Source organism: Brienomyrus brachyistius, unplaced genomic scaffold (genome assembly GCF_023856365.1).
Source record: "Brienomyrus brachyistius isolate T26 unplaced genomic scaffold, BBRACH_0.4 scaffold82, whole genome shotgun sequence".
In the NCBI taxonomy this organism is placed as follows: domain Eukaryota; kingdom Metazoa; phylum Chordata; class Actinopteri; order Osteoglossiformes; family Mormyridae; genus Brienomyrus; species Brienomyrus brachyistius.
In genome coordinates, this window is record NW_026042357.1 from 541,442 (window position 1) to 559,518 (window position 18,077).

An 18,077-nucleotide genomic window follows, 5' to 3' on the forward strand; every position below is an offset into this window, starting at 1 on the left:
CCTCATCGAGCCGTGACCTTCAGCTCTCACTGGAGCAGTTCGCAGCCGAGTGCGAAGCGGCTTGGATGAGAATCAGCACCTCCAAATCCGAGACCATGGTTCTCAGCCGGAAAAGGGTAGAGTGCTCTCTCCGGGCTGGGGATGGGGTCCTCCCCCAAGTGGAGGAGTTTAAGTATCTCGGGATCTTGTTCACGAGTGGGGGAACGATGGAGCGGGAGATCGACAGGCGGATCGGTGTGGCGTCAGCAGTCATGCGGGCGCTGCATCGGTCTGTCATGGTGAAGAGAGAGCTGAGCCAAAAGGCGAAGCTCTCGATTTACCAGTCGATCTACGTTCCTACCCTCACCTATGGTCATGAGCTTTGGGTAGTGACCGAAAGAACGAGATCGCGGGTACAAGCGGCCGAAATGAGTTTCCTCCGCAGGGTGGCTGGGCTCTCCCTTAGAGATAGGGTGAGGAGCTCAGTCATTCGGGAGGGACTCAGAGTAGAGCCGCTGCTCCTCCGCATCGAGAGGAGCCAGATGAGGTGGCTCGGGCATCTGATCAGGATGCCTCCGGGACGCCTCCCTGGGGAGGTATTCCGGGCATGTCCCACTGGGAGGAGACCCCGGGGAAGACCCAGGACACGCTGGAGAGACTATGTCTCTCGGCTGGCCTGGGAACGCCTCGGGGTCCCCCCAGAGGAGCTGGACGAAGTGTCCGGGGAGAGGGAAGTCTGGGTCTCCCTGCTGAGGCTGCCGCGACCCGACTCCGGATTAAGCGGGAGATGATGGATGGATGGATGGATGGATGGTGTTTGGTTCTGCCTCAGCAACCTACACACATATCTGTAGTATTGTAGTATTATATTTTTAACCACAATCCCCACCCCTGACCAGGCCATTAAACCATAACCTGATAAGTGTTGCCGGCATCGGTGCTGCTGGTCCTGCTTCCTTCATTCTCACCCATTCTCTCCATTGTATGCATGTATGTGCATGTCAGCAGTTCTGTCTAACGTTTTGTTTCCTGTTTGATTCTGTCCTGTCTTTCCCCCTCCCCCAAGCAGCCAAACAGGTTTCAGGGATTGAACAGTTTTGAAGATGTTTCCGCCATTATCAACACCCCGTCTGTAGGATACCAGGTAACTCTGCCCACCTCCCTGCTGTGACTGTGCTCTATCTGGCTTTGACCTTGACCACAACTAACCTAGCAAGGAAGCCCACACCTTCTTTTTCAATAATGTTAGCATGCCCGGGGGGGTTTGGACAGCTAATCGACCTTGGACCCCCAGAGGTTCCTGGTTCCTCTCCTCCATCGTCATCTGTCTCTCTCTTTCATTTCCTTGTCCTTCTTTGCTTTGTTTTTTTGTGTCATTCTTTCTTAATGATGTTGGATTTATACACCCATGTGAAGCGCCTTGGGACGACTCTGTTGTGAAAGGCGCTATATAAAAATAAGTTGAATTGGATCAGGGGGGGCGGGGGGAATCCCATACTGGAGATTATGAGATGACTTCCAGGGTATGTTTATAAAAAGTGGAAATATTCCACAACCGTTGTATTGATATAAATCTCATGTACTGAGTAAATGTACTGAGGGGCCCCCCCATCGGTCGGCAAAATGGGGGTCGCGAGTCCCTGGCACTGTTATTTTGGGGGGTGTAAACGGAAAATTGGGAACCCACAGCCTATAGAGGTGCCGTCCCTTTCACGATGAGACTGAAGCCTGACCTTAAAATGCCACGTGTTCCCATGCAGTCCCCGATCCTCGAATGCTCAGCTTTAGAGCTCTGTGTTGCTTTATCGCACACTCCTGCTGCCTTTTAACACCCGCAGAATGGCAGGCTTCTTCAGTGACAAGGCCTCCCTTTCCGCAGGAGCCCCCTGCCCCGCCTGAGGAGGAGGAGGATGCTGAGGAAGAGGAGTCTGAGGAGCTCGGGCACATCGATACCTATGCGGATTACAAGCCTTTCAAGTGTACGGCATGCCGCTCCGTTGCAGGCCAGGGGCCCCGTCAGGCCTGGGCCGTGGCCCCTCAGCTCTGTGGCGGGCCCCGTCCTGGGCCGTCCCTCACTTAGCTCTCTATGCTCTCCGCAGCCACCATCGGGAAGTCCCACCCTGACATTGTCGTGGAGACCAACACCCTGTCCAGCGTGCCGCCGCCTGACATCACCTACACGCTGTCCATTCCCGAGAGCACCATCGAGAAGGGCCTGCTGTCCGCCCTGCAGCTGGAGGCCATCATATACGCCTGCCAGGTTCCCATGGGAGTTTCTGGGGGGTCTGAGCTCTGAGCCCACCCTCACCCCCACTAACCTCACACTCTCTCTCTGTCTGGTCACCTCCAGCAACACGAGGTGATCCTTCAGAATAACCAGAGGGCTGGTTTCCTCATTGGCGACGGGGCCGGTGTGGGCAAGGGCCGCACTGTGGCCGGTATCATCGTGGAGAACTTCTTAAAGGGCCGGAACAAAGCATTATGGTAAAGGCGGCCTCCCGTCCCACAGCCTTTCAGGAAACGACGGCTCTCCTTAGCGAGTTACGGGAGCGAGTGTACTGACACCCCCCCAACCCCTCCAGGTTCAGCGTTTCCAACGACCTGAAGTACGACGCGGAGCGAGACCTCAAAGACATAGACGCTCCCGATATTCATGTTCATGCCTTAAATAAGGTTGGTGCTCTCATCTAGTTCCTGTGCCCCCTAGGGCTGGCGAGTGGCCACGCTCACCCCTGCCTCTCTGCACCTCCCAGATTAAGTATGGAGACACCGCTACCTCAGAAGGAGTCCTGTTCGCCACTTACTCGGCGCTGATCGGGGAGAGCCAGGCGGGCGGCCAACGCCGGACCAGGCTAAAGCAGATCCTGGACTGGTGCAAACCGGGCTTCGATGGAGTCGTATCCCTTGCTGATGGTCGCCCCCCCCGATGGGGCCCCACCTCCATCTTTATGACAGAGTAATTTTCGAGCTTAACACTTATGCCACCCTTCCCAACATGTGTTTTATTCCTTGACCACCTCCTCTGCCAGATCATATTCGACGAATGCCACAAAGCCAAAAATGCCACGTCCACAAAGATGGGCAAGGCAGTGCTGGACCTGCAGAACAAGCTGCCGCTGGCCAGGGTGGTTTACGCCAGTGCTACAGGTCGGGCCCCTCACCTGCCCCGTACTGTCCTGCGCTAGCAACACTTGTGGTGACCTTGCTCCTGATTATCTTCCTAATGCTGCCTTCTTCCAGGTGCTTCTGAGCCAAAGAACATGATCTACATGAGCCGTCTGGGAATCTGGGGCGAGGGAACTCCCTTCAAGATGTTCGATGACTTCCTGCATGCCATCGAAAAGAGGTTTGTCCCTTGCAATCTGTGTTGCCCTGGCTCTGGGTGTCTCATTGCTGAGGCGCCGCTGACAGGGGTTCCCACCTCTCTGCCGCAGGGGAGTGGGCGCCATGGAGATCGTGGCTATGGACATGAAGGTCAGCGGCATGTACATTGCCCGCCAGCTCAGCTTCCAGGGCGTGTCCTTCCGCATTGAGGAGATCAGCCTGGACAACAAATTCAAGCTGGTCTACAATAAGGCTGCCAGGCTGGTGAGGGCTTCAGGGAGTTTGGGGCCCGGGGAGCTCGTTTTGGTTGAATTTAAACATCGGGTCACCGTCAGGCACTTTGGGATGTCGCTAGTGTCGTTTTGTTTAGCTTTTTGGAATACTATAGAGCTGTTTAATCAGCCTGTCTTTGCTGGCTGAGATCTCATGCTGGTGTCCTTGTAACTAACATTTGTTAGTGATGGGCAAATGAAGCATCATGAAATATTTGCTGTAATTTTTGACTAGATGGTGGCCGTTTTACTTTGGGACATGCTTTGAGGCTTTTATGAACATAGAGCACTATCTAGTGGGGTCAGACAATGCAGCAAATGGTTCATGAAGTTTCATCCGGCCATCAGTAATATTTATTACCCAGTCTGTGTGAAGGGTGAGCTGCCTCAGGAGGTCGGATTCAGGGTGCTGTATGGCTCTATGTCACTGACGGAGGTCATGGAAGCATCTCCCTCATTTCCCACCCTCTCTGTTTATTTGGACCTCAGTGGGCAGAAGCTCTGGAGGTTTTTACCAAGGCTGCCGACGAGCTGAGCCTGGTCTCCCGCAAAGCGCTGTGGGGCCAGTTCTGGTCGTCGCACCAGCGCTTCTTCAAATATCTCTGCATAGCCGCCAAGGTGCCGCGCCTCGTGGAGCTGGCCAACAGGGAGCTGGCGGCTGGCAAGGTGAGACAGTGAGCCTCATTGGGGGAGGAGCTGAGGGCGTGGCAGGAGGGCTGTAACCAATGCCATCTCTCTCTCTCTCCCCCCCCCCCCCCCCAAAGTGCATTGTGATTGGCCTGCAGTCCACGGGCGAGGCTCGCACTAGAGAAGTCCTGGACGAGAATGATGGACACCTGGACCGATTTGTCTCCGCTGCTGAGTACGTACCATCCAGGAGCTGTGGTTCACCTGATGCTTCTGCTGCCAAGTCATAGAGCCATGTCAGTGTGGTGGAGCCCAGCTTCGGCAGAATGGTCACGTTTGTGGGCCTTTGAGTGAGGCCCTTAACCTCCAGCTCCATGGGCGTCACTGTAGCTGGCTGCCCTTTGCTGCCAAGCTCGCTCTCCTCCGCCTGATTTGGGTAATTCAGGTCCAGAGAGTAGAAGTTCAGACTGTGACTGTGACTCTTTATACTCTGGTAGTTGAACCAAAATCTTGGCCTGGACATTTTACTCTCTGGACCTGATTTACCCAGCTCTGCTCTCAGCTACATATGTGTCTGTGTCATGGAGAGTGAGATGGGGATAGGCAAAAAGAGAATTTACCCATGGAGATCAGTAAAGTGTTGTCATTAAGAACGTGTGGTGCTTTCCACCATGATTCTAGTGAATCGCTTGTTTTGTTTGAGTGTTAAACCTCAGCCATTGATACGCCTTAAGCCAGGGGTGTCAAACTGCAGTCCTGGGGGGCCAGAGCCCTGTGTAGTTTAGTTCTTTCCCGGTTCTACTACAAATTATTCAGCTCAAGAGCAACGTGGTAATTAGCACTAGGAGTTTAAAAAATGTGCAGGACTCTGGTCCCCAGGGCTGGATTTTGACACCCATGCCTTAAACTGACACAGAGTCACTTGAACGTGAGCTCTTGAGCCCCCACGCGGGTGTGTGCAGCCTTCACAGGTGTCCGGCAGAGACAAAGACCAATTCGCGTGTTCATGTCTCGCCTGAACGAGCTCCCGCAGGCTTCCTTCAGCCGGCTCGTGTTTAGAGAGATCCATGGTAACGCTGGCTTCTGTCTTTCAGGGGTGTGTTTCAGTCTCTGGTACAGAAGCATTTTCCGTCCGAAAAGCAGAGAAGAGAGAAGGGCAATGGGAACAAGAGAAAACGTAAGCATGACTACTTCCCTTCTGCGCTAATTTTTAGCAGAGTTGCCCCTGAATGAGAGCGATGGAGTCATTTTGTGATGGAACACGCTGGTATAACATTTTGGAAACTTTTTATGGATTATATAAAATGTTTGTTAAATTAGTACGGGGTTTTTTTTCCATACAAGAATATTGAAACCTATGGAGAATGAGGATGTGAGATGGTCATTATCAATCTGCAATGTAACCGGTTTGATCCTCCCTATGGTGGAGTGTGCTTAGGGCTCAAACCGAAACGTGTTCTCCGCTGGTCTAGGAAAGCCCAAGGGACGGCAGCCCAAGTTCCCGAAGCACAGCGTGGACAACGGGGGCGTGATCAACATCAGTGACGACAGCAGCACTGACTCCGACGGTCTGGACAGCGACTCAAACTCCTCCCCCGACTCCCTCCAGGACAACGATGACGTCATCTTTGTTAACCACACCAACTGTCACACTGGTAGGTTGGACACAGACGGAATGGGACCCCGTGATTGGACACGGCGGCCCAGCTTATGGCCAACCAGCTCATGATTTAGCTGGAGTCCTGACCCTCCCACATACAACAGACAGACAGTGAAACCTTCACTCTGGCCTGCAGCGGAGTCATCTGTCCTCGGCCTTTATGCACAGAAGGTGTTTTGCGGATCATGAATAATGATCCGCAAAATGATTCGCATATTTTCACATTGGTTTGTTCACAGTACAAAAGACAGTGCTCATTTACATGGCCTTTTCAAATGATCTTTTACCTGTTCCCAAATTTATGAAGCTGGGGAAAAAAAATTTTCAAAATGTTTTTATATAAATCCAGATACTGAGAATAGCTGGATAGGACTTATCAGGAAAGCAGGCACATTGTCAGCGCTGTTAATCTTTCCTTTCTGCCAAGTCAGTATTTACATGTGCTGTTATTCTGACCTATTCTGATCTGGAAAAAAAGGTATTTTCCTGGAATTTCGGAAGTTACAGTATTAAGGGTGCAGCGCCCCATAGTGGTAGATGTACATATTGTTTTTTGATGACTAATATCGGTATTTTTTGGATATAAAATGAAGAGTAGTTTATTAGTGGCTATTCATTACGCAATGTTATTTCATAGAAAGGGATTTAAACTTTCCAAATGACACAGCGTTAGATACATGCACATTTTCTGGTCTTTCTACTCAGCAAAAATTGAAGAAATGAAGCAAGGCCTCCTGAACAAAATTTCCGAGCTGGGAAGAGAACTACCTCTGAACACTCTAGATGAACTGATCGACCGCTTTGGAGGGCCGGACAGAGTCTCGGAGGTGAGCCCCCTGCGGTTCACTGTGTTAGGCTAAAGCAGTGTTCAACAGTCCATTCCTCAGGGAACCCCGGACAGTCCACGTTTATGCTCCCTCCCAGCTCCCTGGCAGTCAGGAACACCGAATCAGCTGGGAGCTGAGAGGAAGCAAAAACGTGGACTGTCCAGGGTTCCCCCGAGGACTGGGTTGTGAAACACTGGGAGCTTTCTGGCAGCTCCCGCAGACCCTAAGGTATTTCTGTCTTCTCCCAGATGACGGGCCGGAAGGGCCGCGTGGTTCGGCGGCCGGACGGCAGCGTGCGTTACGAGTCTCGTGCAGAGCAGGGCCTCACCATCGACTACGTCAACATCAAGGAGAAGGAACGCTTCATGAGTGGGGAGAAGGTGAGGAGAACATTGGGAGAATGTCTCGGGAATGTGAAGAGAACCTCTGGGAAAGCTGGGAAAAAGTTAGAAGAATGTCTTGGGGAACACTGAGAGAATATAAGGGGAGTTTGAGGGAATGTCAGGGGAATGTTGGGATAGTCAGGAGAAGCTCATGAGAATGTTAAGAACATCGGGAGCTTGTCTGAGGAACATCAGGGAACTATTGGGAGCTTGTCTGGGGAACATCAGGGAACTATTGGGAGCTCGTCTGGGGAACATCAGGGAACCATTGGGAGCTCATCTGGGGAACATCAGGGAACCATTGGGAGCTCGTCTGGGGAACATCAGGGAACCATTGGGAGCTCGTCTGGGGAACATCAGGGGAATGTCAGAAGCTTGTTATGGGAGCTAGAATGTGCGTTTGATTAACGGATAAAATTCTATATGCAGTTTTGCCCCCCCCCCCCTGCTGGTTTCGACCTGATTTGTGCATCCTCCCGCCACCACATTATTACATCACCTGTTTATGTAAGCCCATGACAGCAGTGTAGTGGCGACTCATTTGAGATGCACCCTGTCCACAGCTCGTGGCCATCATCTCGGAGGCAGCCAGCTCCGGCATCTCCCTGCAGGCTGACAAGCGGGTGAAAAACCAGAAGCGGAGGGTGCACATGACGCTGGAGCTGCCGTGGAGTGCCGACCGCGCCATACAGCAGTTTGGTAAGAGCCACTTCCTGGCCGCTTTGTCAAGGACGCGTGATTCCGGTTTCATCATGTCTTGCTTACGCTGGTGTTCTCATTTAGAAACCACAGTCTCACTGTGCTTGTCTGCCAGTTGGCGACATCTACTGAGTCAGTTGTAAAGCCACTTGTAGAGTTTTTGTTAATTTTTTTTACTCCACACTAATGCATTGATACTGTAAGGCATAAAGCAGTGTGATACGAGCCTTTATTTATAGCTAGAGTTGTCTGGAAATGCTCCCCAATTCACAGTGGTTTGTCTTGTGGAATTTCAAGTTAATGCTGATGTGAAAACGGTGCCCATTAAGTCATTTCAATTTTGTTGTATACCTGAGCTAACTATACTTTGTAAATATGCCGGATCATTGCAGCTGCCAGGCTTCTGGTCTCTGTAGTTAGTATAAACATCTCATAGTGTTTTTTATTCTGTTTAACCCAGTTAACTTGTATTCATGTATTTAATGTCCAGCCACTAATATTTAGTACAGTAGTGGTCATCATTTATTCAGTGACAGTGTCTGTCTGTCTATATCATTCTGTGTTTCTGTCTATCATATATTCACTTTTGAGTTGCGATACTTTCCATTTACGATGGGTTTATCGTAAAGTAGCCATGTCATAATTCGAGGAGCACCTGTATTGTCACCTTTTGGCTACAATAAAGGTTTGCAGTGTTGAGTGCTGCGCCATTGTCTCTGATGTCCCACTGCTTCCTGTCAGGTCGGACTCACCGCTCTAACCAGGTCACTGCCCCGGAGTACATCTTCCTCATCTCCGAGCTGGGCGGGGAAAGACGCTTCGCCTCCATCGTAGCCAAGAGGCTAGAGAGCCTGGTACGTCACCCTCTCGCTCCCAGACTGGCTTGCGCTCTCGCTCTCGTCCTGGTCACACCATGGGCGGCATCTCCACAGTCTAGCAGCTTCTCCTCAAAAACCAAATCAGTGGTTATCAGATGCACAGCACTACAGCAGGCAATGAAATGCATTTCCCTGAGAGCTAGAGTTAAGGAATCATTTTAAAAAGGTAAATAAAATGGTTTAAAAAAATTGGCTGATCTCCAGTCGCGTATACTTCCATTATCGGCATGGTCATTCTGCTGGTGAAAGGCTGCCTCCTTCAGGCGGGTGCCGCGTCAACAACTTCCCTCACTGGTACTTGGCTCCACGCCCCTAGCGGTCTGACTGCACCCTCCACAGACCGCCGTGCGAGTCCTTGCTTAGCTCCTGACCTCAAGCTGTGTTCTGCAGGGGGCCCTGACCCATGGCGACAGGAGAGCCACCGAGTCCAGAGACTTGAGCAAATACAACTTTGAGAACAAGGTAAGGACCCAGCCACATGCCGTGTACTTGAATCGCCCTGTGTTATACCTGGTTAAAGCCTTAAACCTTCTGTGCTCTGTAGTGCTTCCCCCGGTCAAAGTCAGGTAGTTTGGGGAAAGATAGTTTACCATCTTTTCTGGCCTCCTTTGTAGTATGGCACTAAGGCTCTGGACAAGATTACCAAAGCCATCCTGGGCCACATCGAGAGCAAGGTGCCACCTCCCAGGGATTACCCAGACGGAGATGCCATGTTCTTCAGAGGTGAACCCTTCTCTCTCTCTCTCTCTCTCTCTCTCTCTCTCTCTCTCGCTCATAAGATCATGATGCTTTCTTTCAGACATGAAGCGTGGGATGATGGATGTTGGCATCTTCTGTAAAGAGCCTCGCTTTGGTCTCAGTACTGAGAAAGGTAAGGACAAGTGGCCTGCCATCATGTCTTTGATGCAAAATATAGTACACTTTGAGTATTCTTCATCACACCAGTCCTTATTTCACCCCAGAGACAGATCGTGGTGTGCAGCACTCTTTCTTTCTAGAAGCTTCCTTCAGTGGGGCCTTTTTTCCTGTTGCTCTTCACAGACTGCAGCATTACGAAGTTCCTTAACCGCATCCTGGGCCTGGAGGTGGATAAACAGAATGCGCTCTTCCAGTACTTCACTGACAACTTTGACTACTTGATAGAGAAGGACAAGAAGGAAGGGAAGTACGACATGGGGATCTTAGGTAGGCCGCATCTCTCAGGCTGCTCATGGCTCATGAATGTCAGTGTTTACCGAAGCCTGTAGTCTTTGAACAGTCAGTTTCCCGTAACTATATAGATTAGTAAAAGTAATGACCTACATCAGTGTTTCTCGGCTCAGTCCTCAGGAACCCCCCAGATGGTCCATGATTTTGCTTCCTCCCAGCTGCTACTGGGCCCGACTCATAAGGAAGGTCTTGTGGCCTAGTGTAACTGCACTGTGTTCCTCCTTGTAGACCTGGCTCCCGGTAATGATGAGATCTATGAGGAGACCCAGGAGAAGTTCCTCACTGCTGGGAACCCTCAGGATGGCCAGGTGGTGCTCTACAAGGTATGGTAGCTCCAACCATATCCCAGGGCCATAACACTCCCAGATCTGCTATACACAGAGACTCCTTAACCGGCCATGCCTGGACCACATCCTTTTACTTGGCGTGTATGTGATTGACTGAGTTAGACGAGTCTAGCCGGCAGATATTGAGAGGGCTGTCATCCGAGACCCAGATCGCATACTTTTAATAATGAGGACGTGGTCCAGCTGCTCATAGATAAAGCCAATACCAGCCCCTGTGTGGGTGATAAGATGGGAGAGGGGTGTCACTTCAGCCAGAGTGACTGTCTTCTATGTCACCAGATCAGGGTAGACCGAGGGATGCCCTGGAAGGAAGCCTGCGACAAGGCCGAGACCCTCCAAGGCCCGGATGAGGGTTTTTACCTGTCACGAAAGGTGAGCCTTTTCATGTACTTGTGTGGGAGAACCTAGCCCTAGTATTTCAGTGCCAGAATTAACAGGAACAACTGTGTAGGTAGTAATAGCACAGCGCGTCTCCCCGAGCCTGGCTGACATCAGCGAATGAATAATAGCTTTTTGGTACTTGAGACAAAATGGGCGCCGTCCTCGCAAGAGACGGCAGCCCCGCCGGGATCCTCGGCGTCACGCACACACCCGGTGCGCCCTCAGAGAGTTTCCCGGACGGCCAGAAATGCACATCAGCTTCCAGGAATCCCGCCGTGCAAGTTAAGAGAACCTCGCGTATCGGTGACACGGCTGAAAAGGGGGCGGGGAGGACTTGAGTGAAACATGCTTCTGCACCGCTGGGTCCTTCATCAGCCAGTAGGGCGTGGTGGGGCTTTTACCCGAGACTGAGAAGACGGAAATGGTTACCTGAGGTTTTGATGGCTGGGAGTCACTCGTATCGGTGATCTTGGTGCAAAGGAGAGCTGAGAAGGTACCTCCCAGGCCCTCCCAGCCACCATTGGCATTTCCTGGTATTATTGCCATCATCACTGATGTCAGTTACCGTTTTGGCCTTGACACTATCTTTAAACATTTTTACATTTTGCAAGTTTTTGTAAGAGCTGGTTGGAGATGGTTTCCTGTAACCACTTTTCCACCGTTTTTTCTGGTAATGCATTATTAATCCCACTAGATGGAGCACTTTTTAATGACCAAACTGTGTGAGGGTTTTATCTGAAACTTACCAAAGAAATGCACAAAATGATAAATAGATTCTAGACAATGGATACATGCAGTATATAATTTGCTTAGAGATGAATTCATATATATGCTGTTTTCTGTGCAGGTCATTCTAGCTCCGGGACATACATTAATATAATCGAATGTATAAATGGCCCCCGGTATCCAGGAACTTCTATGGATATAGTGCCGTTACATGCCGGTAATACTGACCCCGTTGTGTCTTTGGGTTATGTTTGGTCCACTAGTTGCTTGGACCCTCCTTCTCTGCAATCTGATTGGTTATCTCTCTGAACCAATCGTTTTTCATTCTGCCCTCAGAACATTTTTATGTAAGTAAAACTTGAGCGTTTAGTAGGGTTTAAACCGTAATAAAGCAGTGTTTAAAGGGGATTTCTGTTGAGTGGGTTGTTCTGATTTCTCACCCTCAGCCCTAGATGTCAGGCAGCTGCGGAGACGACGGTGCAGTTTGTACTGCTGACCAGATGGGGGCAGCACCAGTCATTAAACATACCATAGATCAGCTAGACTGCGTTGACTCTGACATGGTGGCACTCTCTTGTTTTCTCAGATGCGGGGAAACTATCCCTGTGTGCTCCTGGCTGAGCAAGGGCGCAACCGCAACGTCATCCTCTACAAGCCCAACATCGGCAAGCAGGCGCATCCGGAGAACCTGGACAACTTGCTGCGCAGGTACCGCAAGGTGAGCATCCGGCTGACGTGGGGAAGAGACTGCAGGGTCTGGGGGCGCCGTTGTGACGATGCCGGCGGTCTTTCCACACGCAGGTGACTGCAGACGAGGCCAGAGAGCCTTGGGAACATCAGTTTAAGTTCTCCTTCCAGAAATGCAGCCACGCTAATTGGTGAGTGTGCCCACTTGACCCCCGCCCCGAGCGCGGCCCGGAGGTGCGTGCGCCGTCGCCCCTGACCCACATGCCCTTCCCCGCAGGAACGGGAAGTGCAAGCAGATTGAGGAGGGCCACGAATGCTGGCTAGGCATGCGGCTGCGGCAGTACCACATGCTGTGCGGCGCGCTGCTGCGCGTCTGGAAGCGCGTCGCCGACGTGGTGTCCGACATCACCAACTCCAGCATCCTGCAGATCGTCCGGCTCAAGACCAAGCAGCACAACAAGCAAGTCGGTGCGTAGCGGGGGGGCTTCACTCCTTCATAGCTCAACAAGAAGAGCCTTGCACTAACAACACAAAGGTAGTGGGTTCATATCTCAGGGAGCGCACACAAATTGTGACCCTTCCCTGACTTCAAGCTGCTTTGGGGAAAAAAAGCATCAAATGTCAAATGTAAAAGTTTACACTCTGGCGGGTTGAGAGACTGGCCTGGCCTTCCCCCGTTTCTGTGTACTGCCGTCAGTCCATACACATTCATTTTCAAGTCTGTGCCTATACATCTCATTGCTGACAAACCCATGGGTTCTTCCTGTAATTTAATCACCCTTGGCACTATTCTAAAGCACCATAATGCAGTTCTGAAGAATTCCCTTGGCTTTCCCCTGGGTGCCGTTCATTGTGTGATTTCTCTGTTCACCTGGCTTTCTCAATGGCTTAGAGGAGTTCAGCCACGCGTTGCCTGGCATCCACTCGTCTCCCGCTCGCCGTGCAGTAAGCAGGCGCACGTTTGGGGAGCCAGTTCTTGCCCTTGTTCTCCTCAATGGAGCAGGGCTGTTTCTGGGGGTCCTGATAATACCTAGTGACCGGGACCTGCTGTTTGTTCGAAGCGGGATCCGATCCTGCCGCTGGTTAGCATCCTGCCTACTGCTGGGCCTCCAGATGTGGACAGAAGACCTGACTTGTTTGTCATCCTCAGGCATCAAGATCCCGGAGAACTGCGTGGCGCGGGTGCGCGACGAACTGCTCCATATGGATGAGGAGGTGAAGCGCAAGCGGCGGGAACAGGAGCAGCGTGAGGAGGAGCAGCGGCGGGCCGACGACCAGGAGCAGCGGCGGAAGGAGATCATGGTCTCCAGCCTGTGCGGGTTCTCCACCCAGCAGTTCTTCCCCAGCCCAGCCCTGCAATGCCTGCCTGCCCAGAGGAACTCCGACGATGTGCTGGACCTGACCATAAGCAGTTCCTCGCCCTCCCCGGACGGCAGTCTGGGCCTGGGCCTGGGCCTGGGCTTGGGCCTAGTTCTGGACGGCTTCGTAGGCCCCGTTGGCGACGGCCAAGACCTGTCCTTGGATGCTCTGATGCCGTCGGCGGCACTCAGTACTGCTCAAGTGCCGCGCACTCAACACTCGCAGCACTCCCTGCATGCGCAGCGCATGCTGCAGCTACCACTTGCGGCAGTGCCACCGGAGGGCCAGGTGGATTACCAGAATTACCTGAATTTTAACAGTCCCCCCCTAACCCTACCCTACTCATCCATGCCCTCTTCTGTCAGAACCTCCTTTCCCCCTGTGCCCCGCTCCTCCCCCCTGTTCTCCTCCGTCCCCACCCCGACAGAACCACAGCCCCAGCCCTTGGTGAATGGGCACCCCAACACGGAGGGACCCATAAACGCACGGGAAGTTTTGGACAGTATGCTGGGAACCAACCCGAACAGACAGTCTGTCATCCAGTACCGGAATTGATTGGCAGGCAGCCGCCGGGTCGCCACAGCAATGCTAGCGGCGGCCTGGTGGTGTTCGGACCTCCTCCTGCTTCCAGCGCGCAGTTTTAGCTCGGCTCCTAATTTCTATAGAAATGCCTTTCCCTCCAAGACAGATTGGAAGGAAACCTCTCTGATTTCATCGCAGAGAAACCGAAACCAAACAGATTGTATAGAACAACGTTGCGTCCAGAAGCGTGCCGCGTAACCTTTGGAGGATTCCCCACCATCTCCGGCAGCAGTCCCATCGGTAGCCCTTGGACCATACCACCAGTGCCGGGCGCAGGGGTCACGGTGCGGTAGCATATCTTTTTGGCCGGCGGAGCAGGTGAAAGTTGGATATTTGATATCGTCAGATGGTTTTGGTACCTCCACTAAGTCAGGCCTGCAGGGTTGGCGCCAGTGAGAAGGTTAAATAGCCTACTGTTGAGGTCAGAAGAGTCCATTTTATCTGCGGATATGTCCATTGCGGGAGCCGGTCAGTTTGGCGTATCCCTGTCATCGCATTCGGTGAGCCTAAAGCAGGGGGTGCAGAATCAGCATTGCCTTCCAAGAAGCACCTTTTCAAATGTAGGTCAGGAGCCAGCTGCACCCCCACGGCGTAAAACCCTAACCCTACTGGTGCGTAGACGGGATGTGTCAAGTTAGGGTCGCGCTGTTTCCCTGCTCACTCTGCAGAGGTTTCTGTGCCTCTTCGTTTGCTGCGATGAACAGATCCCAGGTTTGATGTAGTTGCTTTGAGAGAATGCCGCGCCCCCCCCCCCACCCCCCGTCTGCCCTACCTTCCCAACCCAAGTGCCGTGAAACTTAAATATCCCGTCGGAAAGAGGTACACCCACCAACGTGAAATCCCACATCTCGCTTGTGTCGCAATCGGGGGTGTCGGTTTAATGATTCATTGGGCCGAACCTTTCATTTCACCACTTGGTATAGAGTAGCTGCGTGTGTGCCCATCTCGCTTAAAGGGGAACGACATGATTAAACAACCTACTGTTGTAATAGTGCCTTCAGAACAAGGTGAGAAGTGAGCTAATTTAAACACCTGATCTTGTGTATATATTTATATTCTGTGGCATCTTATTTATTGGGTTATATTTAATTAGCCCCTTAGTCATGTGGTGGTGGTCATGTGATTCCCCCTCCTCCTCCCAACCTGAATTACTTCCTGTCATCTGTGTATGGCTCCCCGAATTCTTCCCAAGAAATAAAGTTCTGGTTGTTTAAGTCGATCATTTCACAAGTTCAACATGTTGAGAACTTCCGGTAAACCTTGTTTTTTTCCTGCCTTTGTGACACATTACCTGATAATGTGATTCTTTAGTAAACTCTTCATTTTAAATCCTCAGGAAAGTTTCTGATTTTGCAGTCTGAATATACCGGTTTTGGCCCTTAGGATTCTCCATGTTTGCATCTGGGCCTGGCAGGATCACTGCATTGCTGCACTCTTAATCGTTCAGTGGTGGTGGCCCAGATCTCACACTCAGCCTCACCAAAAGCAATAAAATAAACATGGTGTAGAAAACGTGTCTAAGTGCTGTTTACGCTTCAGGGTCAAATTGGACTATTTTCCCCCGATTATGTGTAGGTTGCTTGCACTGGCTACCAAATGTTTTAAGAAACTTAAATTGAGATCCTTTGTTTTTAGGATCGAGGCTCATGTTCCGTGTTGTAAGACAGAAATTGGATAAAAGCAATGTGTTTTTATGGGTGTTAATATTGTTATTGTTATTTATATTTAAGGGACATTTTAGTGGAAATAGTTTTTAATATTATAATCCTGTTCTGTAGTTGATAATACTTTAAAAAGTCAAATGTTTTGTCAGGGACTTTTTTAAAAAACAAAATTAATATACACAAAATATATCTATCGTAATCTCCCACCAAATATATTGCACTGTTGTGTACTACTGTACAGGGTCGCTGGTGTGCGTGTGAGTGGGGTTTTTGTTTGTTTTGTTTGTTTTCTTCTGCAGTTTTGTCCTCCTGACTCTTGTACAGTTATTGTGACTGCTGAGTGATACCAAAGTATTTCCGCACCCGAAGTTACCGGCTACATCCGAATCTTAATCTCAGGAAAAAATTCTATATCAAAATATCCATTACAAATTATAATAAGATTATATATATAAGATCTGGTATCTGCGACAAATTAAAAAAAAAATCCCTCCTTTCCACCTCCATTCTGCACTGGAGGTGATTAGTTGTCTTTTTGATGTTTGAAACTTGATTCGAAGGTTTCGCCGTTCGTTACTGTGCTGAGTTCTGGTTATTTTTAAGTGTTTATGCCATCTTAGGGCAAAGATAAAAAGTGGTGTATGAAAAGAATGTCGACTTCTGTCATTTGTGGAAATGGGTGAATTTGCCAGCTTCCCAAAACCGTGGCCGAGGCACGGTCTCTCACGCCAGGCTCCTCCAAACACCCTTTAATGCACACTCGGCGGCCCATAGCAAAACGGAGAGGAGTACCGACTCGCTTCATTTCCGCCAGATAAACAGCCCGTACCGCAAACCAGTGACCACCACCACCACCTTTTCACAGTCACGCGGGTGGGGAGCCAGCCGCGCCGAGGGGCACATCCTCCTTTGCGAGGTACACATCCTCCTTTGCGAGGTACACATCTGTTCTGGAAAAGTATTATATGTCTGTCGCTCCAGAATTGTTTTCATCGCTGAATAACGAAACCAACTGGTATTCATTTCCCACGTTAGGCACCGTTTTACAAGCCGCTTGCGACTGGAACCCTCCACCCACCCCCGTCAGGCATACTCCCCCCCCCCCCCCCCCAAATTGGAAAATTAATTGGATAGTTAGATTATTTTGCTGTACTGCTCATCTTTTTAATTTGCACTAAGAATGGCATAATCCATTTACTGTTGCGTGTAATTCATGACCTGTCGTTCCCCCCGCATTCTTCACGGATATTTTTTGTATGCTGTTCCCATGTTAAGTCCCTTCACCTTGTCAGATGGAACACCACCACCACCCCCCCCCCCCCCCGAAGTAATTTATTGCTAATAGCAAAATCAACATGCTACTGGTTGTACTTTAAAAAAAAAATGAATAAATAAATAAAAAGCAAACATGCTATTTTTTTCTGTAAAACTGTTTAGCACTTTTCTGGGTTTTGCTTTTGTTATTTTCTATATATTTATAATTTAGATCGAACTGTATATATTGTAAAAATTGTGCCTTTCAACTAATTCTTTAAAAAGAAGTTTTCTACTCATAACAGAGCGAATATATTGTAATGCAATCTTGATTTTGTTAACAAATAAAAACTTTCAGAAGATCGCCGAATTGGATTGGTTTTCATTCTACCACAAACACTCCCTAAGTGCTTTGAGGTAAATAATGACGTTGCTTACGTTTTTAATGCATTTTAATTATGGGCGGGAGTGGTTATTTTATTAGAATTTTATTGAGAATGGAGAGCTATAAGCCTTTTTATGAGACATGGAAATGTTTATATAGGCCTAAATGCAGTCAAGAGCAATATATGCTGGCTAGACGCTTAACAATACTATATCATTATTGTATTAGGCCACTTAAAAAAAAATTGGTTCTCGTCCCCGCCCGACCCGCCGAAATGCCTCCGACCCGAATTTTTTTTTTCGTAAAAATCGCATGGAAAATGCCCAAGAATGACGAAATTTGAATTTCCCGCGCATTCCACATCGACGATTGATCCACATTGTGTAATCCTAGTCTTGGAATGGTTTCATGAACCTAAATTTGTCTCTACCTGAGATGGGCTGGTGCAAAGATTTAAATCTGGGGAAGTGATGTGGTACATGTTCTTAAGTACTTGTTTGTAGAGTTGCATTTCCTTGTTCAACCATTCAGGTTCCTGTATTTTGTAAATTCCTCGTGTTTTAACATGTTTTAATACACTTTCTTTCTAGATATATTTTTTAAAATCTTGGTTGTTCATGTAGAATGGGAATGACAAACAGAATATTGGTTTCAAATAGTATCATTTTTATATTCACGAATGAAACATCAGCATAAAGTAACCAAATCCATAGTTGGGAAGGCATTTATGAGATACACATGGATCAAGGAATTTACATTCTTGTATTTTCTTACATTTAATATATTTGAAACGCAACAAACGAAGAACTGAGGAGGCGTACTAAGTAGGTCTGC

General features: G+C 49.7%; 1 protein-coding gene across 5 annotated transcripts in view; it reads left to right on the forward strand.

The window, feature by feature from the left end:
- Positions 1-16,922, forward strand: part of LOC125726977 (protein strawberry notch homolog 2-like) — a 47,114-nt gene extending 30,192 nt beyond the window's left edge. For 4 of the 5 annotated variants that reach the window (XM_049003526.1, XM_049003525.1, XM_049003528.1 and 1 more), the window contains 27 exons: positions 1,046-1,123; positions 1,859-1,958; positions 2,079-2,239; positions 2,330-2,463; positions 2,562-2,652; positions 2,733-2,876; positions 3,009-3,126; positions 3,220-3,325; positions 3,414-3,567; positions 4,065-4,241; positions 4,340-4,437; positions 5,297-5,379; positions 5,675-5,857; positions 6,568-6,689; positions 6,938-7,069; positions 7,636-7,771; positions 8,513-8,625; positions 9,040-9,111; positions 9,264-9,372; positions 9,449-9,520; positions 9,691-9,834; positions 10,087-10,181; positions 10,485-10,577; positions 11,899-12,030; positions 12,114-12,190; positions 12,277-12,467; positions 13,150-16,922. In XM_049003526.1, coding sequence (XP_048859483.1) covers positions 1,046-1,123; positions 1,859-1,958; positions 2,079-2,239; positions 2,330-2,463; positions 2,562-2,652; positions 2,733-2,876; positions 3,009-3,126; positions 3,220-3,325; positions 3,414-3,567; positions 4,065-4,241; positions 4,340-4,437; positions 5,297-5,379; positions 5,675-5,857; positions 6,568-6,689; positions 6,938-7,069; positions 7,636-7,771; positions 8,513-8,625; positions 9,040-9,111; positions 9,264-9,372; positions 9,449-9,520; positions 9,691-9,834; positions 10,087-10,181; positions 10,485-10,577; positions 11,899-12,030; positions 12,114-12,190; positions 12,277-12,467; positions 13,150-13,913 — 3,879 coding nt within the window. In that variant the 3' untranslated portion in view covers positions 13,914-16,922. The remainder of the gene's footprint in view (positions 1-1,045; positions 1,124-1,858; positions 1,959-2,078; positions 2,240-2,329; positions 2,464-2,561; positions 2,653-2,732; positions 2,877-3,008; positions 3,127-3,219; positions 3,326-3,413; positions 3,568-4,064; positions 4,242-4,339; positions 4,438-5,296; positions 5,380-5,674; positions 5,858-6,567; positions 6,690-6,937; positions 7,070-7,635; positions 7,772-8,512; positions 8,626-9,039; positions 9,112-9,263; positions 9,373-9,448; positions 9,521-9,690; positions 9,835-10,086; positions 10,182-10,484; positions 10,578-11,898; positions 12,031-12,113; positions 12,191-12,276; positions 12,468-13,149) is intronic. The other variant, XM_049003527.1, reaches the window with a different exon arrangement.
- The last annotated feature ends 1,155 nt before the right edge of the window (positions 16,923-18,077 follow it).